The sequence below is a fragment of the Carassius auratus genome, chromosome 42, assembly GCF_003368295.1.
Source record: "Carassius auratus strain Wakin chromosome 42, ASM336829v1, whole genome shotgun sequence".
Taxonomy (NCBI): Eukaryota; Metazoa; Chordata; class Actinopteri; order Cypriniformes; family Cyprinidae; genus Carassius; species Carassius auratus.
Window position 1 is genome coordinate 13,588,699 of NC_039284.1, and position 22,797 is coordinate 13,611,495.

General features: G+C 35.8%; 1 protein-coding gene across 2 annotated transcripts; it reads right to left on the minus strand.

Annotated features, from left to right (window-relative positions):
• Positions 1-2,242: 2,242 nt before the first annotated feature.
• LOC113060711 (transcription regulator protein BACH2-like) lies at positions 2,243-22,003 on the minus strand. 2 transcript variants are annotated; one of them, XM_026229846.1, is made up of 5 exons: positions 21,799-22,003; positions 10,655-10,911; positions 6,910-8,361; positions 3,184-3,390; positions 2,662-3,087 (listed from the first exon to the last, which is right to left on the minus strand). In XM_026229846.1, exons 2-5 carry the CDS (start codon positions 10,895-10,897, stop codon positions 2,662-2,664), a joined length of 2,328 nt encoding a protein of 775 aa, XP_026085631.1. In that variant the 5' UTR covers positions 10,898-10,911; positions 21,799-22,003. The 2 variants fall into 2 exon arrangements, with proteins under 2 accessions (XP_026085632.1, XP_026085631.1); XM_026229847.1 differs by lacking the exon at positions 21,799-22,003 and having other exon boundaries at positions 2,243-3,087; positions 10,655-10,897.
• Between the last annotated feature and the right edge of the window lie 794 nt (positions 22,004-22,797).

Below are 22,797 nucleotides of genomic sequence, written 5' to 3' on the forward strand. Positions count from 1 at the left end.
TGCTTGGCAATTTATTTAATATCCTAGTAGACAAATTCAATGTGGACACGTTCAAGAATGAAACAAATACAGATTATGAACATTGAGGTCACAACTTTTTGAGATTTAATTAACAAAAGAAAATGAAACAATCATTTTCAAAGAATTCCACAAATACCTATTAACAGAATATGTACAATACATACAAAATCTACATAAAATAAATGATTGTAAAACAACTTTTAAAAAGGTTGTAAACCAGTTCTGCTACAGACCTTGTCCGTGATGAGAGGTATATCGATTTTACAGGTAGCTCGGTGGATCTCAAAACTCTCCCTACTGCATTGTAAACTAATAATCAATATTAATTTTGCCCCTTATCATAATATTCATATCACAACTGTGGTGCATCATATAACAAAGGTATGATTAATTGATTTATCCAAATCCATACTCATTAGAATACAAATTCAGATTATGCACAGAATTCTGAAGACCAGGGGCGGAGCGGGGGGGTGGCTAATGGGGCTTAAGCCCCGAATGTTTTGGCAAAAGCCCCGAATCTTTTAGCTTTTTTAAAATAATTTCAACTTTGTTTCATTTCCTCTCAGTCTCTCAGACTGGAGCGGCAAAAAAAAGAAACAAAAGCTCTATTACTGTGCGTTGTGGCGGACGGTAAAGCATCACGCATCACTTCGCTTGTTTGGCAACTGCCAATAAAAACTAACGAAGAAGAATATAAATCATCTTCTTCGTCGTTGTCATTAGGGGCTGGTGGGCTTTTTATTTCACCGCAGTCGTAGCGAGCTCACTGACTAACCGCCTGAAATTAACATTATGGACATAACAATTTTTTTTAAAAAGGAACTCGTAACAGCAAACCTCACCGGCCAGAGAGAGATTCAAAAGCAATATATCCCAATGTATCAAATGCTAAGTTATTTCAGGGCATGTTTTACAACTGTTCTCAGGCACATTAGTGGGATAAGAAGATAGATTAATTGAGAAATATAGCTGGAGAACAATTAAATACAAAATAGTTTGTAGGCTCTACTGGGTGAATATTTTTTTTTTTTTTTCTGAGTAACCATCATTTTCCCAGATAGTGTATAGATTTTTAGGCATTCTGTTATCTCAAACAGCCTGAAAAATAGTGCATTTAGCTGACATAAATGGGGGAAAAAAAATCTCCCCTGCGGAGTACACCCCTGCAGCCCCCTAGGTTTGGGCTAAGCCCCGAATGTTTACATCTTCTGGCTCCGCCCCTGCTGAAGACTCTATAAACATCATGAGGACATATCTGATGTCCTGACAGTCAATTATTTGAGAATCCTCTTTTATGGTGCACAAATTAACCAAGATGACTATATGCAATTTTTTTTTTTAAGGCCAAAGCTTTTCTGATTGATTTTGCTCAATCAATGTTTAATCAGATTCCCAAACGGTTTGGTAAAACCAAATATTAAACAAAGCTTAATCATGCCTTAAATCTTAAACCGTGCAGTTCACAATAATTTAAAGTAAACAGACTAAATTAATTAAAACATGAAAACATATACCCCATCTCTGCTTTGAACTTCAGTATTGTGACGAAGCAGATGTGAGTGGCTCTTACACACGGTAGCTTAAAACACAACATTAGAAACAAAAATAGAAATGCAGCATTAAGCTTTTTCAACTCTTGTTACCTTAAGGCTTGATTTTTCACCCCGTTATTAAATCAAACATGTAAAAAGTGTTATAAGACTAGCGAAAATTACACCGAACTGAAGGAAGCAGTGAATTGAGAACTTGTTATGACCATTGAACTAATGAAACACTGAAAGTGGACTATGGACAAGTATACACACTTATTAACATTTTAAAAATGATAAAGGACTGCAACCCACCCATTAAAAAAATCAATAATATTGATTTGCTTTGATTTCTGACTGCAGTAAAATGATCATGTGCATAACCCCCTGAAGGAATCAAATCAGATCTGAGAGATCTAAGTGTGAGCTGCCAAAATGAACGTCAGAATAACTGAAAGTCAGAAGTTTGCTTGGGGAGTTTTATACAACAGACCTCCCTGATCAATCATTTGAAAAGTCTAGAAAACCGAACTTCTGTAGAAAATTGCTTCCATATCAAATGATGCTTCATCACAAAATATTTGAGGGAACATGCAGGCTAATCGTCACTGCTTCATCATCTATTCTGTAGAAGAGCTCTCCATTATGCTAGTTTAGAAAGAGATGATCAGATGTTGATTTCTCCATGCTGACAAACAGATTGTTTGGCTTTTTGCAAATTGGGGTGAGCAGCTGTTTAGTTTTCTCCATCATTCTATTTTGTTAGGAATGCTTTGATGCACAAAAGATACAAAACACTTTCAAACACTCAATGTCACATTTGCATATGCTGCTTGATTTAAAGTTGTGCCAAAAATCAGAAATTCCTGAGATAAATATGAGAACTAGATAGCATAAAATTAATATGAAAAAAATGAAGGTACTGTTCAAAATGAAATGATTTTAGCATCATCATAGAACAAATCCATATGCGCACACGAACAAAACACATCAGGTGATGCACCATGAAGATAACGACAGAACAGTCCTTTAACGTAGTGGGAAAAAAGTAACATTTGAACACAGAACCAATTGTCATAATAACAGATAACAATGCAATTGACCAGACTTAGTTTCTCTCGGGCAGCTCTTCTGTCGTACACTTCTCTGTCATTTCCTGGCAGAAATCAGTTGTCACACTTGAGCTGCCCACGTGGGAAGGTTCTGACCTCTCAGAAGTGACTCTTAGGTGTAAGTGTGCTGGCGGTTCGGCTACGGCCTGGCAGCCAGTTAAGCCTGGAGACAACACCACGCTGTTGTGTGAGGTGAGAGTAACGTCTATACTGGTGGGATTGGGAGAGATTCTAAGGTCTGTATCGGTTGGACTGGATGAAACTGGTTCTGGGTGTAGATTATACAGAGACCGAGACTGTTCTGGACTCCATTGTTCTTCCCTGCAGACCTCCTGAGACAAAAAGGAGAAGTTCTCCCACAGCTCCCCCATGCAGGTCTTCAACTGGCTGCGTTCAGTTAGGAGCTTCTGTCTCTCACAGACCTAATGGAGGAGAAACAGATGCTATAATGAAGGTGGTATAGAACAATCTAGATTCTTATGCAAGCAAACGCTCTTAGTTCGTTGGTCGTGGCCTACCAGTTTGTGAATCTCACGCTCCAGGTTCTGGATGCAGTCCAGTTTTCTTTTCCTGCAGCGCTGAGCTGCGATGCGGTTTTTACTGCGGCGTCTCAAGTTGTGGATGAAGTCTAGCTGATCTGAGGTCAGTGTATGCATCTTAATCATCAGCTGAAAGTCATTGCGTGGAAGCTCTGTGATATGGTCTATTGAGAAAGGCAGTTTGATCTGCAAGTGTACAGCACATTATGGTTAAGATGTATATTTTACAGCATGCAACACTTTATACTGGAAGAAACATCAAATAAAAAAAAACGGCAACAAAAAATATATAATAATTATATATATATATATATATATATATAGAAAATTTGACAGTTTCTTCACAGAATTTATAGTGCTTCACCACTAGATGACACTGCCATCTAACTTGTATGAAATGTTTTATTTATTTGCATCCAGAGCACTGATAATAAAGGCAGTGGAAAATAAACTTGTATACACATGTACATACATACATACATACATACATACGTACATACATACATACATACATACATACATATACATATATATATATATATATGTATATATGTGTGTCTCTCTCTCTGTGTGTGTGTGTGTGTGTGTAAATTCTTGATAGACTTCATATAAATGCTATTAAATGATAAAATGATTCAGTATCAGATCAGTCATTCTGTCTCAATTTTTTATCTTATCACTACTATTTTATATTAACAATGATCACTTTTATTCAACAAGGATACTCTGAGAGCAAAGACATTCATGATGTTTCAAAATATTATTTTCCAAATAAATGCTTTTCTTTTGAACTATATATTCAACAAGGAATCCAGACAAAATATTAAGCAGTTACACTGTTTTCAACATTGATGATAATAATCATTTCTGAAGGATCATGTGACACTGAAGACTAGAGTATACAGTAATGGCTGCTAAAAAATTCAGCTTTGCCATCACAGGATTAAATAATATCTTAAAAAATATTAAAATAGAAAATAGTTATTTTAAATAATGATGTTTAATAATTAAATGCTTTATGATTAATTCATATATAAATTTCCTTTCCGGCAAGCCACTGAGTCTACATTTTGTTCTTTAATATGTGCTGAAGGATTTTATGTGGGTTGGTAATATGTGATTGTAATAAGCTACACATTATGGTTCAATTACATATTCTGCAAATAGAGCGACTGAAATTTCATTTCTATGCAATGACAAAGATGAAACCTGACTCAAAACTCTGCTGAGGGAGTTGGTCACAGTGATCACCATGACGAATACTCCCTCTCTCTTCTGTGTCCTTGTGCCACTGCTCAGTCTGTGTAAAATGGAGGTCTATATTTAACCGCTCTACTACAGAGAGCTCTGTAATAAGGCTAGAATGACAGATTAGGCTTCCAGCTGCACAGGCACGTTTTCTCCTCTCCTTCTTTCTGAAGTCAGGTGGTTTTTGGGAGAAAGCACTCATACAATGAAGTAGGGCTCATCTGTTAGCCAGTGAGGTGAAGTGGCCCATTATCAGATGGCAGCCTGGGGGCCGGTGCCCCACTTCTGTCTGGGGACCTGCAGCTGGGAGCTTTAAACTCCGGCAGAGTGAAGGGCAGAATAAAGACGGCTATAGAAAGATCGTTTCTGCAGCGATTTCTACACTTTATTGGGTCAAATTTAACATTTTGTCATAACCTATTTTTTTCTTTAATTTGTGACTAATAATAAAATAGCATGGTATTACCATAGTGCTTTGGATACTTTGAAGTACCATCTAAATACCATGGCTCTATTTTTTTCTGCCATAATGTTCATTAAATAGTTAACATCTATTTTCACTGAAAATCATTATAAACAGTTTTCTAGTTAATATCTAAAACCACCTGAAATTAGATAAACGTACTTAAAGGGATAGTTCACCCCAAAATTCTGTCAATATTACTCACCCTCATGATGTCCAAACCTGTAAGAGTTTCAACAGTATGGGAAGTTACCTAAAAAAGGTACCAACTAGTACTAGCACTTACCTTTTCTTTTCTTTTCTTGTCTATTATATTCTTTAAAAAAAACAACAACACCTGGCTACGTGTTCTGTACTAGACTAACTGAGACTCGGCATGGTACTTGTATACTGTTCTCTTGTTGGTCTGATTGCTTCTATTTTTCTCATTTGTAAGTCGCTTTGGATAAAAGTATCTTCTAAATGATTAAATGTTAATGTAAATACTACAGTATTTTTATTTTAACCAGTTTTGAGTACCACATTCTTCAAAATATATTCTTTCGTGTTCTAGAGTGGGGACTAAAAAAACTGCTTGGAAGAAAGAAATCCATACAGGTTTGGAACAAATTGACAGTGACGATTTTTGGGTGAACTATCACTTTAAGAAACAAAACTCCAGAAGATATTGTTTTCAGAGAATGCTTTTTCTTTAATCTTTAATAAGAGTACATTTTAACCTACTTGGAGATTTTTTTTCTTTTCATTTTTGAAGTACAAAGAAGTTAAAATAAAAAATTAAAGAGAGATTCTATTTATATTCAAGATACAATCTATGAAAACAAGTCTTATCTTGTTCAGTGTAGCTTCAAGTCAGTTTATCTTGTTTATATATATATATATACATACATACACAGAACTAAAGTTTGGTCATAGGTGCGCACATATATCCTCTATTTTAAAGCAATGTAGAAGGAAGATCATTCAATCATATTGTAGAAGCTATCAGTTTCATAAAGCTGCTGTGAAATATCTGGGTTTTTATGCCGCTTTCAAAACTTTAAGAATTCCACAAAAAAACAAAAAACAAAAAAACAAAAAAAAAAACACTTAATCTTTGTAGTCACTTGAATAGACAACAACTTACTCAACTGGGTCATCAAAAATCAAACGACTAAATCAGAGCACAAATGATCATACACAGATTCTTGAACTTGCAATGTGTCTGTTGTCAGGAGGAGGAGCAATTATGTCATTGGGACCTTAGAAACAAGAATGGCTCAGAGCTTATTGCCATGGCACCCCTCCAGCGTTAGCCAAGTTGATTCTTGATGCTTAATCTCAGAAGCTCAGGAATCGGATGTGGGAATGTTTTGTAATTTTTATTTTTTTCATAATTATTTATGTGGATTTTTCTTTTCTTTTGGATTTGAACAGCATATGTGTGCTAACCACTCCAATAGGGCTGCACTATTTAGGCAACAGAAAAATGAACTTGTGATTATTATGATAAAAATTGTGATCATGATATAGTCTGATAAAAAAAAGGGGGTTCCTGGTTTGTTGTGCCTGCATGCAGGGATGCCCATTTTGGCGAGGAATATTACTATTGCAATACTTAACTGAAAAATAAAAATAAAAATCTGTATTATTAAAGAAAAAGTATAATAATTTTATTTTACATTACGACTGTACATGTAATAAATACTAATAAAACATTTTGCTGTCTCAATTTCTAAATTTTACATTTTCAAAACATTGAGGTTTGATTTTTGGTGGAAAAAACAAAGGGAGCCATGAAAGCCAAAAGCCATGCAACCATCGTGAACATGCAGCTCTTATATTTATGTGATTTGATAATTGCACTAAGCCATGTCTCAATTTCAGCATTACACTTCAAGCTTTAATTTCCACTTTGCTATTTACTTTGAACACAGAATGTGCAACAATTATTCCAAATAATCCTAAATATTAGTGCATTAGACCAAAACTAATATTTCCAAACGTACACCAACCTCTTGACTGAGCTCTTTGGAGGGAAAGGATTCGCTATCTCCATCAGAAAAAGATCCAGATTCATCACTGGAATTAGTGTCGTAGGACTTCTCGAACTTAATCTTTGGTGGCCCCGACATGCTATGCTCCTGGTGTTCAAGGACCAGGCATCTTGCCATGGTGGAACAAGGAGAGGTAGAGAGCTCAAACTGTGGCAGGCTGGAGGGAGATCCTCCACTGCCATCCTCAGCGTAGGAGTAGGAAGAGCAAGAGCTGGAGGTTCTGATGTGGCTCTCGGTATGAGATGAACGGGGACACATCTTAATGGGCACCGGACAGCTGCTCTTTGGCCGACGGCGGTAGGGCAATGCGGGTTCTTGAGTGACAGAAGTTGGGGACAGTGCTTGGGAGCAGGGGAATGACTGGCTGGAACCTGCCCATAAGTCCTCCGGAGTCTCCTGGCCCAAACAGCTCTCACCCGGATAAGAGTGAACGGGTGCCGCCAGATGGTAGGGGGCTTGAGAGGAGAAGATGACACTTCTTCTGTCGCTCTCCTGTTCAGATTCTTGAGAGCAGATCATCTCAAAGGAAAGTGACTTGAGCGACACGCCATCAGTTAATTTCTCAGCCTTCTTTGAGGATGTCACTTCAAGTCCCCCAATGAAGGCCTGATTTGGAGCAACTTGTTCTTGAAGGGGAGAGGTTCTGCTGGTGAGTTGCAGATCACTGCTAAGACAATGATCCGAAGACGTGGCTTCTTTTTTAACAAGGGAGCGCAGGCACACTGGTGAATGTTTGCTCACAGGCAATTCCATGGGTGTTGAACTAAGTTGTCTTCCTTCAAACTCCATTTCCATCTCCATCTCATTCCCTTTACCCCTGACCAGACTGTCCTGCTCCAACTCTGACAAATCCAGTGGCACACAGTCTTCCCCACTTGCTGGTTCTGCTTTGACCTTGGAAAGATCAAGGCCCTGGGCATCGCTGCTGGTGACGGTATCCTGCAGGGATCCGTGTAAGCTTGAGGTACTGCTGTGTGAGGAGGTGGTTGCGGTGCGCTTTGCAAGAACCTGATGGTACTTTCTATATTTGGGATAATGAGGGATGTCAAAATCTGGAGGTTGGTCTGATTGATGCAGGTTGTTGGTGACTTTTAATTGATAATTTTCAGGGTGCAGGCTTGATCCGAACATTGGTGGTTTGGAAACACTCAACCGTACCTTCGGGTCCACTGACCCATTATCGGGATGCTTCTGAACCAGGGTCTGAGGTGAAAGGGGATTCTTGCTGGTGTGCATGCCAGGAACCTCACTTTTCATCTGGGCCTGTAGGAAGCGGAAGCAGGAGTCTTCGAGGTTGTGCATTCCCAGGAGTTCTGCACAACACATAACATCGTGGATGTTGTCCCTGTTGAGAAGCAGCTTGGCTGTGTAAGCAAACTGCAACAGTGGAGCAAAGCCTTTCTCCGTGATCTAAGAAAGAAAACAAAACAAGCTGACATTCCAGGGTCATCGGTGTTATTTTCAGCGGCACTTTTGTGAAGTTTTATTTGTTTTCCCAAACAGCACTTATATTGTTACTCAAGGTTTCAACTCATTTTCTACCTTCTTTAAAAAAGTCTGTTTACTACTGTACCTTTAAGACTTAAATAATAGTGATGCACTGATATTTCTAATTAATGGTAGACATTAAAATCTGAAAATACTTTGTCTAAAAACATATAAAAGAAAAAAAGAATGAAAATAATTCAAACATAATTGAATGTAGTTATGACATTCTACAGTATGAAAAACTGATGTTTATTTTGATCTTTGCTAACGATTACGTTACAGTTTTATTAAATTATACACATTTTGTAAAGATTAAGTGTTAGATGATGACAAAGGGTAGAGCGGAGCATACAAAAATTACTTAAATATTGAATGATATATAGACACACACACAACTGTTCAAAAGTTTGGAGTGAAGTTGTTAAAACGTTTCTGAGATAACTATTTTATGCTTACCAAGGTTGCATTTTTTTAAATCAACAATACAGTAAAAATATTGTGAATTCTTAAAATTTAAAATATATGTTTTCTAATTTAATATATATTAAAATGCAGTTCATTCCAGTGATGGCTAAGCTTAATTTTCAGCCTTCAGTCTCACATGATCCTTCAGAAATCATTCTAATATTGTGATTTGGTGCTCAAGAAACATTTCTAATAATTATTAATCTCGAAAACAGCTGCTTTATATTGTTGTAGAAACTGTGACCACAAGTGACGGAGAATAATCAGATCATCATCAAATCACATTTAAAATCATAACTGCGTCTATGCTACAAAGTATCTGAGCTTCCTATAAAGGTCTTACAAGGCTTTATGTGAAGTAATAAAATTAAGTGAGCTGCAGAGTGTCAGGAACTAAAATAAACCAACCCCTCTCATCCCTTTCAATCACTATCGCTCTCGCAGGGATCCATGAATGCTTGGGGCAGTGCAACCACACCAAGAACATCATCTCTAAAATAGAAAGTCATCCTGCTGAAAATACAGCTCTCCCAGACATTCAGTCCGTCTTCCCAGAGATGCTAATAAATAGAAAAGCTTTGGGGTGGGGTGGGTGGGGGGTGTTGCTGAGCATTCTGTGGATCTATTTTCAGCTGGCATCAGCAGCTGCCGCCTGCAGAAGCATGTCTTTATGGAAGCCAAGCACCATATGAGACTCTTTTAATGTTATAACCAGCAATCCTAATGAGGGCAGCGGGCAGGGACACACACACACACAAACACACACACACACAAACACACACACACACTAACACACAAAGCAGAAAGCAGAGACTCCACACTATAAAGCAGCTCAGCATGGCTCTGAGGAGAGAATGAGATATGAAGCCAATTTCCCGGTCATTGTAGAATACAATTTGACATTAAGTGTTTTGAAGATGAAGGATAATTAATATATAAACAGAGGCAAAAGGGGGCTTCTGACATATCTGGGATATTGTAATATAAGTTTGAGCTTGCCTTGAGTTCGCAAAGCACCTAAAGTATTACAACACAAAAGCTCAGCCATAAATAAATCATTCTTCATTCAAGCTGAATGAAGTTCTGAGAGGTAACAGTCCTGGTAAACAACATAAGCAATTAAGCCAACTCAAAGCTGCAGACGATGAACATGTTTTCTTCACTGACACATTCCTGTTGGACTGGTCTATCTATCAGTACACAAAGAAAAACATTTCTTGATGTTAGAAAACAATATTCCTAAAAGGAAACTAAGTTGATACAGTTATATATATATCAAAGATCAAAGATAGTGATTGTATATTCACTACAGAAATGTCAAGACATTTTCAAATGACTATTTCAGACATTCTTCAATTTACACAGTATTTTTCATGACATGGTACACAACATTCACTCTAAACGCAATCACAAATAATGCAAACCATAAAATGTATTCTCTGTTGAAATCACAGCTTTTAATTTTCAAGGCAGGCATAATTATCTCTGCAATAACTTGTCTGATCAATGACCTTATCCACAAAAATATAAAAGTAGTCCTGACAAACTAAATGAATTAACAAAGAAATGACAATAAAGATGTTTATATGCAGTCATCTTCAAAAAATAAAGGATTTCATAGATCTCATAGTTAACCTAATCTAGCACCGTTGGGATATTTGTGAGGTTTTCAGTGCAGGTCATTCAGGTGTATCTTCGCAGGGTGTTAATGTATGCTGAATCTGTACTTCTGCCAAATGAGGACACTCACCTTCTGTGGCAGGTTGATGAGCGGCTCATGTTCCGTCTGGCCCCTGAGCAGCAGGGAGAAATACTGACTACAAGCTGCCAGCACTGCCCTGTGGGCACGGATCTCCCTCCCCTCAACTAACACTGTCACATCACACAGGACGTCCTGCTTCCGCTGTTCATTCAGGCACAGGAGGATGTTGGCACAATGCACCGTCGACTCATAGACATACATGGGAGCTTCAGGCTTCTCCTCCGTAGACATTCCTTACTCCGAGCCTGTGGATAAAAGTGACATGACATGACTGCTCCACATTTTATTAAATATTTACTGCACATGTGAAAGCTAGAAAAAAAACATATATGCTATCCATCTCAATGGCAGTTCTTCAAAACCAATAATGGAAAACTGCACAATTGCTGATGTCTCAGTCACAATTGCTCGCACAGATGAGCTGATGGCCAATTAGCAGCATGTGTCAGCTTTAAACTAACTTTGGACTAATGATTAGGATTTTGATATCTGAATTTCCAAAATGACACTAGTGGAGTTTCAAAGAGGCTGTTGTCACACATAAACAGCAAAAGTGTTAGTATGTCAAAGGTAATGGTCTCAAAACAAGCAAGTTCAAATTCAGGGCAGTTGCTTAATATAGAAAGCCAAAAACATGTTGGCAACCGTAAAAAATGGAGTGTATAATAGTACAATAGTACACAACGATGGCTCTGCATGACCACAATAAAGGCAAAAGAGTAGGAGCCTAGTTTGCAAGAATAAATTAAGAGTAATGTGGCAGATTAATAAAATTATCTAGATTAATATTGTAATATTAGGACATTGATAGTGGTCTATTTTTCTAAGCAGAAGTTAATCTACAAACAAGACAATATAAAACTGCACTACGTGTGAATAGAATGTTTTACATTATTGAAGATTATACAGTAAGCATAAACCTTTAGATTTTAGCCAAATATGTTAAAAAACTATATTCATAGATTTGTAATCCATGTAATAAACACAAGAATATTTCTTCTAAGCAGAGGTCAACAAGTAATATAATACAATAACACAAATAACCACTTTTTTTTATTTTTTTTACAAGTGGTCATATTTATATTCATTACTTCAAAATACATTTCTTGAGGATGACAGAAGACCTGATCCAGGTTTATTTTGCAGGAATAATTGGTTGACTGTGCATTATCCCTCACGTCTACTTCTACAACAAAACAAGTACCGTATTTTTCGGACTATAAGTCGCACCTTAGTATAAGTCGCATAAGTCCAAATATACGTCATGATGAGGAAAAAAACATCAATACGTTGCACTGGACTATAAGTTGCATTTATTTAGAAGCAAGAGAAAACATTACCGTCTACAGCCGCGAGAGGGCGCTCTATGTCTTCAGTGTAGACTGCAGGAGAACTGAGCAGCATAGAGCGCCCTCTGGCGGCTGGAGAAGGTAATGTTTTCTCTTGGTTCAGGTCTCTTAGTTCATTTCTCTTGGTTCATGTCAAATTAATTTTAATAAATAAGTTGCACCTGACTATAAGTCGCAGGACCAGCCAAACTATGAAATAAAGTGCGACTTATAGTCCAGAAAATATGGTAGTTTCTACTCTATTATCACACTTTTTTATGTTCATTCCTAGAGGCAGTGAAAAGCTGAAAGGAGGACCTAGTAAGAGCTCCAATTATTTTGAACCATTCTAGTAAAGATTTGCTGCTGAATAGCAATTGCTCACTCTAACAAATGGCATTTCAGCATCTTGGCTTTGGTTATCTTAGCATCAGCTTGTGAATCATTAACACATCTCCCAATAAAGCACATAACAGAGAAATGTCTGATAGCAGCTGTCACTCGCTCGCTCTACGCACACTAATGAGATATCACCAGTATGACAATTCATTCAGAGATGGCGCTCTGAAAAAGAAAAATACCATGCACATAAACAGAGGGAATTACAGCATGTTTCATCATCAACACTGATGCATGACTCTGTCAGACAACCATGACCATGATGCAGATAAGCATCGTTACAATGCTGCTCGAAGTATTGTGTATTGCACAAGCAGTACAATGAAAAGGGGTTATTAAAAGACAAATTATTCTGAGAAAAGTGGTCCACTAAAAACTCATTCAAGTGCAAAACTAGGCTTAACCGGTTGCTGTGGAAACAAACGTGGTACAGTACTAGCCTATTCGGATTCTGCTCCTCCAGGACTGAATGGAAATATAATTAGAAAGCATTTGTTAAAATGCCCACGATGTTGACCAACCCAGCAGTCTCCCTAATTTATTAAGCCCCTAATTCCCCGACCTAGATCCACTGTCAACAGCAATATGGATTCAAATGCAAGAGCGAAAACTCCTTTGATGGAAATGAGCATGTACACACTCTAGGAACAAAGTCAGATAAACTGCGTATACATAAAATTCTGGATAGTTAAGTTTAATTTAATTTATTACAAAGAGATTTCATTTCAGCACAATTTTTTTTTCTCAATTTTACATTTTCTGTAAGTACCACAAAACACAAATGGAACAAGTTAAAGTTCAATGCTAAAAGGGATTGTTCACCCAATAATGGAAATTCAGTTACTCACCCTCAAGTTGTTTGTAAATTACAACTGTGTAAATGAGTGATCCTCAAATCTGGCTCGCGAGATCCACTTTACTGCGGAGTTTAGCTCCAATCCTAATCAAACAAACCTACCTGTGATTTTCTAATGATCCTAAAGACATTGATTAGCAGACTGAGGTTTGTATGATCAGGGTTAGAGCTAAACTCTGCAGGAAAGTGGATCTCGCGAGCCAGATTTGAGGATCATTGGTGTAAATGAAGACAGAATTTTTATTTTTGAGTGAAGTATCCCTTCAAAGTTGGTTCAGAGAGCAGTTGTAATTGTGATTTTTACTTTAGGGTTTCCATTTAAACTCAACAAAAGTTAAGTTCAAGTAAAGAAGTCCGTTAGATCCCACATGGACAAACATTAAACAGTTGATAACACAGCACAAGTGTGGTGACCCCATTTTCCACACAATCACCAAGACAATTATTAAAAAGTACATATAACTCAAGGCCTCCTACTTCAGGGGGTAATATGGCCGTTATGACCACCAAGAGAAGCCTGGCCTAATTTCATCCTGACCTGATTACAGCAGCTCTTCTTTCAGTCACAACCACTGAAGAGCTTTCTGAGAATCACAGTATGCTGTATTTTAAAACAAGCTGAAATGAGATGGTTTAACAAGGTAAAAAGGAGAAATTATTAGCTAATAACTAAAATAATATGATAAAATGTTTTTAGAAACTTTTATCCAAAGCAACTTACTATAAAACTTGACCAATGAACAAAGGAGGAAAGAAAGAATCAAACATAAATACAGGAATGTATGACTTGATAAAACAAATACAATTCTTTCTTTTTTTTTTTTTAAATCATCACTTTTATAAAAACAAAAAAACATTTAGTCCTAAACTGATTTTTTATTATACATTACATTAATTATTTTATGTTTTTAAGTTTACCTTAATTAATTATTTAATGCATTAATTTCTGCTGGTTTAGTTTTCCATAAACATAAACAAGAGTGTTTGTTTAGAATAAACATAAAAAAAATTCAGAATATATACAAATATATCTATGTATAAATGAATATATGCATGTACAAATGTCTCCAATAAAAGAATACATTTAAAGATTTAAATATTACGCTCTCTCACTTTTTATATATACAGTAAATATTATATAATAACATCGATATAAAACGTATTACAAATTAAGTACATTAGATTTGTTAACCATGCACCACACCAATGTAACGGTCATTGACCTACACATGAACTCTATGCCTGTCTGATGCTCTGGTTGTGAGAACATTTGATGAATCATTGTGCATATCCTTGTGAAATATATAAGCGAACCACTATCTGCAGATTGCATGAGCTCACACTTTGTGTTGCGGGACGTGGCTGCTTGAGACTGCATGTCAGGAGAAAAACCAGACACAACTAAACAGAATGACCCAACACAACTAAGATAAGAGCTCATCTTGGGGGGATTTTCCAGCTGGAAAATTCAACAATGACATCAATAGTTTCAACAATGAACTATTGTGCTCAAAATAAGGTTAGCTGTCTCTTATTCAGAGGGTTACTGTCATATTCACATGCCAGTATAAAGGATGTGAACAAATGGTGTTTGAAAGAATGGATCTCTTTGAAAAAAGCAAGCTATTTTTTGCCACTTCATGGGAAATGTCCCACAATGCATTCACATCTAGCTTGCTTCAGTTCCCTTTGTAATATAGAAATAGAATGGCAAAGTCCTTCAGGAGTAAATGCAGTTGTGCCAGTTAATTTAGTTCTACAAATTACTGTTGCTTATTCAAAAAAAACAAAAAACAGGTGTGAGATAAACAGCTGAAATTCCACTCCTCAAGTCAATCAGGGCATTCCTAAGCAGGCTTTCCAACTTAAAGATGGGGTGACTCCATGCCAGAGTATTTTGGGCATTGGTTGCTGAAACAGATCTTGAATGAGTCATGGTTTCCCAGACTGAAGTGAGAAGTGACTCATAACTGTCTTTAATATGGGCAGAGGCAACCATGAAAAAAAAACAAAAAAAAAACACAGCAAGCAGGCTATAAATATACTTAGAAGCTTGCAATGAGCTGGATAAACATACTTCAATACAAGCGGTACATAATACAATTAGCAGATGGTCATGAACGAGTCATTAAAAACTTAGATCATGGATATTTTAGACTAAAAATCACAAGGGACTGTGAATTACAGTTAATTTGGCATAAATAATTAGTACATTAGATAAACTGTTAGATTAAATGCTAGTGAAAATGTTTTCTTGCTCACCAAGGCTGCATTTGATCAAAAGTAAAAGCAGAAATATTATGAAATATAATTACATTTTATTATTGCAAAACAAAATTACTGTTTTCTATTTAAATATATTTTAAAATGTAATTTATTCCTCTAACGCAAAGCTGAATTTTCAGAAGCCAGTACTGTCACACAATCCTTCAGAAATCATTTGATTTTTTTTTATGCTGATTTGTTTCTCAACATGCTTTTTTTCCGCCAGGATTCTTTGATTAATAGAAAAGAACAGCATTTATTTGACAGAAATGTTTGGTAACATAAATGTCTATAACATCATTTAGTCTTTTGATCCATTCAATGATTAAATAAAACTAAAGTACTAATACCTATAGGAATAATACTAATAATTTATTTAAAAAAGAAATTCTTAATGACCCTAAACTTCTGATTGTTTTTTGTTTTCTACAAGAAAACTGATGAAAATTAATACTGAAGCAATTTGCTAAAGGAGATTTAATGCAGATTTAATGTAAAATTTAAATGCAAAATATGTTTTGCTATTGAAGCATAAATTGAAAGCCACTATTTAAATATCACACACACACAAAAATTAAAGCATTGCAATATTGACACTGTTATGCCTACATTTATTTTGCCTATAAGCACAGATCAGCTTTTGAAATGAGATTAAAAAGCTGAACTCTTTTTCTCATTGCCTTTTGTAACTTATCTACACTATTAGAAATTCCTGAAAACACAACAAAACTAGAACAGTCCCGATATAATCAACAAAGCTGCCTACACTGTCTGCACATTGCAGTTTTGCTTTTCACACTTTTGTGGTCTATACAGCTTTCTTGATTAAAACTGGAGCATGCTAATTTTGTCACGTCATGTTGCTTGCATACAGTGTAGACGAGATGTCAGCATGACCAAGGTCTGGACATCCTTTCTAAACAGATGGTAATTGAGGCCAGCATGGGAGGCAGTAACCAACTGAGGGTGACTGACGGTTCAGGCAGCAGGTTGCACCTGATTTCCTCCCTACAGTAAAATATCATGAATTTCAAATGAATATCACACAAGTACCATGGGCTCAAATAGCTTGGAAGAAACTATTAACATAATCAACTAGGAAATTCTGAAAAGCTTTGAAGATTTCATTCTGCTGTGATCTCATAAACCGATTGCAAAACATCAAAAAGAAGGAATGCAAAAAAAGGCAAATGCTGAAAGGTTTGTGCGCTTATTAAAATTTCACCATGTTCTACAAATCTGATGAAGAGCATAAACACACATTTGAAGACAGTTTACTACTTTTTATCCATGTAAGACAACCTAGACTTGTGCGAAGGCATGCCAGGACAACAAACTGTTGAGAAATGCTAAAGAACATCTCTGAAACATTTCAATTCAATTCAAGTTTATGAACTTGAATTATTTGTTTAGTGCTTTTTATGATTCAAATCATTGCAAAGAAACTTTACAGAAAATTACGCTTCTATAATAATTAGTAGTAGCTTATCAGTGGTGACTGTAATTTATGTGCATATGACAGAAATGTATGGAAAAATAAAAAATGTAAATCAAACAGACGATGAAGATTATTAACATCAATTATTATATGATGCAATCAAACATAGCAAAATGTTGTTTCAAGGCTAGCATCATCTGAGGTCCTCTGAGGGGTTGGCATCATCTCTTCTCATTTATTTTTGTGGTAAGATCTCTTTCTGTTATAACGAAGGACATTTGACAAGGTAGAAATGTTTACAAGTATAATACCATAAGCATGTTAGTGTCCTAAAAATTTATTGTCTCCTGATGCATTTCCTTTTTCGCTTAGACTGCTAATTAGACAAAACAGGTTGATTAATTAAGGACTTGATTTATGAGAAATTCCCAGTTATAATTACAATTCATGGCACAGTCTTGCTTTTCAAGACTCCTTAAACTGTGGAAAACAATATCACAGTGACATTTAGAATCACCGCCCTGAAGTTTAGCTGAAGTTCACTGTTGTCATTTCATTAGATCTCTCCTAAAATAAACACAGGTATTTCAATCCACTGGGAATGACCTTTCTTTCCGGTCACTCCATTTTCTAGGATGTTGTCTATACCTCTCTTATTTCAGCTGAAACACTGACATCACATCTCGCCTGAGGTATGTTTCATCTGTATGCAGTGAGAGCAGAACTGGACCACACACATGCAGTCAGTCAATGCAAAGATCAGATCAGATTCACGTTATGAAATAGATTATTCCAGTTCTGGTTGATGATTTTTCGATACAGTGGCAAGTTGTGCTTAAATGAATTCAGGCTATCCAAAATGTAGATGGATTTGTTTCTTCATCAGAACAGAATTGGAGAAATTTAGCATTTACATCATTTGCTCACCAGTGGATCCTTCTCAATCCATAATATTGCTTTCAATAGAAAAAGTTGTCTTGTCTGAATCAAGAGAGAAATCTGCACAGATCAAGCACCGTTTACAAGCAAAAACAGTCAAAGACAAGCAAAAGACAGATCATGTCAGATAAACAGATGTGTCAGTGGATTTCGATGTAAGCGGACAACAAGTAATGGATTTTTTTTCATTGAAGGAAGCATTATTATAGATTATGGACCAGAAGTAATGTTTCAAACATAAAACATCTTGATGGATTTGTTTCTTACAAACACACAGCATTCTACTTTACAAGACATTAACTGATGGACTGGAGTCTTGTGGATCAATTAATTTTATTTTAAGCTCATTCTGATTTGACGGCACCCGTTCAGTGCAGAGGACCCACAGGTGATTATTCCAAATTTGTTCTGATGAAGAAACAAACTTATTTACATCTTTGATGGCCTGAGGGTGAGTAAATTTGTTTTTAACATATTTTCATTTTTGGGTGAACTACTGTCCTTTCAATGTCCTTTAGCTGTGACTACACCCACACTACTGCACTACACTACATTTGTACCTGAACTACTATGAAAACTAGAAATAACGGCATGAACCGCACATGACATAGAGAGCGTGACCAAAGAGTTTATCAGGGTTAAATGTAACCCACATGTCATACTGAAATTCCTACACATTTATAGCTTACGATGCAGCTGGTTTCCTGCATTCATATTCAGCTGTGTTACTTTTACCTAAGTCAGCTGATGGCCTACTTCAAAGAAGAGAAGAGTCACAGCTCCTCTTTCATCTGTCCGTCAAAGCAAAAGATTCTGGTAAAATACAAAAACCACAGCAGTAAGCATTGTGACACTTATATTCAAAGGGATAAGAGAGATGAGATGGGGAGTAGCTGGATATTTGAGCAAGCTCTTCCATTGTGAATGCATCTTGAGGCTATATATTTGGATCTCCAGACCGAAGCTGTAATGGCTGAGATATGCATCATTTCATAAAAAGCATTGCAACATAGCTATAGAACTGTCTTGGGAATCTTTTTTTTTGTCAAATATGCAAAAAAAAGTAAAGAAAAGTGATTCAAGCAACTTCATCCTGCACTACTAAAATGTCACTCGTGTACTATTAATACATTAATAAATGTACATAAATATTTATAAACTTTATAAAAAAATATATATATTGTAGATTAACACACTTCTGTATTTTAAATTATTTGAATATCCAAATTATTTTAAAAACAAATGTAGAAAATAATAAGCATTATATTCATATACAATATATTTTAGAAATAAAATGATGTATTTTACATATATGTGTGTTTGTGTGTGTGTGTGTGTGTGTGTGTATTTATGTACGTGAGCAGGTGACATTTTGATGGTTCAGGATACAGCAACATTTCCCTTAACAGTCTGTTCTGTGTAATATAAACACAAATGTCCTTCACCATTAGAAAATCTTTGAATAGCCCCATTAGCTGTGTTTGTATTATCTTGGATTGTGTCAATGTCTCTGGCTAACTCTACTCTAGCCGTCCAACAGGAAGTGAACCAGTACTCAATGGGTTCATGAAGTCCACGTAGTTAATAAATGACAGCTGTGTCCAAGTGCATTCCAGCTCTGTTTCTCTCATCTGTGGGCTTTAGATGCATTATATCACAACCTGATACTTTACTATTAGCTTCAAGCATAATATGTTTGGGTGCAGAGGAGGCAAAGAAATTACTTAGTAATACAGTGGTAAAAAAATCATACCCGCAATTTAGTTTCAGCCAAACTGAAACTAAATGAACAAAAACAATACTCTGAACACATCAGTCAGTGATTTAATGGTGTTGAGACTCAATATAATTGACATGCATTGCACATACACCAGTGCAGTCTTTGGGCTTATTAGTGTTTGTAGCAAGCAACACTCTTATTAATGCTCATACTTAGGATTATTTATTGCATTAATGTGAACTTCATGCTACAGATATGAATTATATCTCAAATCATGATTGAGGAAAGGTTTGCAATTTATTTTCAAAGTGATTGGACAAAATGGGATCAAACTTCTCAAAGATTTATTACTGAAAGTGGGTGTTTTTGAAATGGGCAGTAACCAAATCTAGCAACCACATCTTGTACTTTTTTTACACTAAAAAAAGTGCTATGATTTTTTTGTCTAAAAATATGCTGATGATGACCTGTGCACAGAGAAGCTCCTACCTGACAAATATTTCAGCTTCTATCTACTGCTGAACACTAAATGTCACATATATTGTAACTCAAGCACTTCATGAAAAAAAAAAAAAAACAGGAATTGAGTTTGCTTTATCAAACTAATTCATTACAGAAGCAGTTTTCCGCCAATGAAGAAACTGATGTGTTGCAAACACAAGCAGAAGACAAATAACATCTGTTTCTCAACCAGCGATAAGTGGGAAACCCATAACTGCTGTGCTTTCATCAGAAGAACAAACTACTGTTACATGACTAAGGAGAGGTTTCTGCACAGTCAACAGTAAAGACGAACCATTGATTAGTCACTGGCCATTGATTTGACCCATCTAAACACTTTTGGGAGTATAGAATAAGGATGAACAATAAAACAGATCCAAGCCCTAAGCCAAATCTTTTACTGTTATAAAGATCATGAGAGCACTTAACATCAGTAACTGGTAATGCAGTGCAGTTCAACCTCATTATCACATTAAGACCAAGATGTCTCATGATATTACCACACTAAGGTCACAGCTCTAAATAAAGATGCAGGTAAGACATTCAAAAGTGTCAAAGAGAGAGCATATTTATTAAGATGAAAGCTAAAGGTGGATTCAGTCTGAAAATTTCCCGAATCAGATAAGAATTTCTACAATGAACACAGGGAATTAGCTACTCTATATGCCGCACCATAAAGACCTGTGAACATCTCATCTCACGGGATGTAAACTACAAACAACTCATCCCCTCATTAACCATATCTTCTTCACCCTTACTGAATAATCAAAAACGCATCAAATCTGGATCTGTGGTGCAACGCAACTGGTTTCATAAACAGTAACGGAATAGATAGGATAAAGATGATATTTCATAAGATATTCTAAAGTGTTAGACATGTCTGACAGTAAAGATTCACGATGACAAAACCAATGCCCTCTCACACTTCTTTCATTACAACACAGTGCTGCACACAGTTTTTTAACACAGTTTAACACACAATATGTTATAGTATGTTTATGTTTCAACATACCTACTTTGAATTCCAAAATTCCAAAAATAAGAAACATTAAGAAACACTTTAGTCTATTATTTATTGATTTATGTTTTCGTTGTTCCAAAGGCTTGGTTATCGGTTGACCATTACCAGCTTTACTTCCTCCAAAGTCATCATACACATATTTTTTATACAAGTTATATATATATATATATATATATATATATATATATATATATAAATTATATTTACTTAAGTTGATGTAAATTTTATTTTAAATAAAGTTTTTGTGTGTTAACTATAATAACCCTGGGATTAATGTTTTTTTTTTTTTCATTTTGCCTTTGCATGGCAGTACTACTAGATAGATAGATAGAAGTTTGACAGGGATGAGCACACACATTATATTACACAAAAACGCATGAAACACTGTCTTGCAGAATCACTGCTTCCCATTGTCTCAGTCAGAGTGCATCCAGTCCAGCCCATAATTGTACCTGACATCTACAGGAGGCTACCAGTGACTGTATGAAGCACGAACCTGCAGACCTAAAGTCGCCAGTGCAGCTCCTCTGACTGACTGTACATCCAAAACCGTTGACGTAAGCTTTCTGTCTGTGCGCAAGGCATGCGTGGACCACAAACAACCTACTCTTAATAATTAGACGCACATAAACTGTAACAGCACCACAGTCGGCTTGGTCACTCACCTAAACTTTCAGTCGTTCCCGCACGAAGATATTCTTCAAAAGACGCTTTCACATGGTCTCTTTCTTCGCGTTTCTCAAACAGCTGGAGGAGCGTGCACGGTTGTTCGTTTCTTTGAAGCCGGAGGAACGCTGTGTTTAGTCTTCGTCTATGTTGAGTTACATTCGAGACCGCGTGCTTTTGCTTTGCTCTTTGCTGATTGTGGCATTTCCAGCACGGGCCTCCTCTAAATTGCAACATTGTTGACATTGGGGCAATGACGTCATGGCGATGAGCCCATAGTAAAAAAAAAAGTGGAAAAATAGCACGAGCCATTCAACGTTTTCACATATTTGTGAGTCTAACGGACTAACTTCTTGACACCTGTAAATTAATCACTTAAAATGTATAAAATGCATTATTCATTGAAATCCATTTCCAACCTTTTGCAAGAAAGAAAGCCTGCAGCAACCTGTTGTAAGGTTTTCATATAAATAATGGTTTGTAGTTCATCGTTTATTAAATTACACTGAATCAGTTTAGCAGATTATTCATTAAGTTTAATTTGTTTATTTCCATGTTTAAATTAATTATGAATTAATTGCATTAATTTTATTAAAACTCATTTAAATCAATTAATTTTAGCAAAGCAAAACTGTAGCAGAAACCTATTGCAAGTTATTAAAGTAAATAAGCATTTTAATTTTGTTGTTTATTAAACTAATTCTGAATTATTTTTATAATTTAATTTTATTACACTTTATTAAAATAATTTATTTGCATTAATTTTATTAAAACCTTATGCAAGAAAGTAAAACTGTAGCTGTAACAAACATTATTCTGTAAGTTATTCATGTTTTAAAATATGAATAAATAAGAAAAAGCCTGATAAATGAATATTATATGTTGGAACACATGCACTCAATCTGTGACAATGAGTAATATATAATCGGTATTATCTAATAACATTAATAACATTTATTATTATTATTTGTAACTTCCAAAACCATGGATTACTGTTT

Bases quoted from the DNA above. Each gene is read 5' to 3' on its own strand.
- LOC113060711 (XM_026229847.1), bottom strand. From the start codon at position 10,897: ATGTCTACGGAGGAGAAGCCTGAAGCTCCCATGTATGTCTATGAGTCG. The intron at 3,391-6,909 runs GTTGGTGTACGT...GTACACTTGCAG, and splicing joins CCAAAGAGCTCAGTCAAGAG to ATCAAACTGCCTTTCTCAAT. The intron at 3,088-3,183 runs GTAGGCCACGAC...CTCCTCCATTAG, and splicing joins AGCGTGAGATTCACAAACTG to GTCTGTGAGAGACAGAAGCT.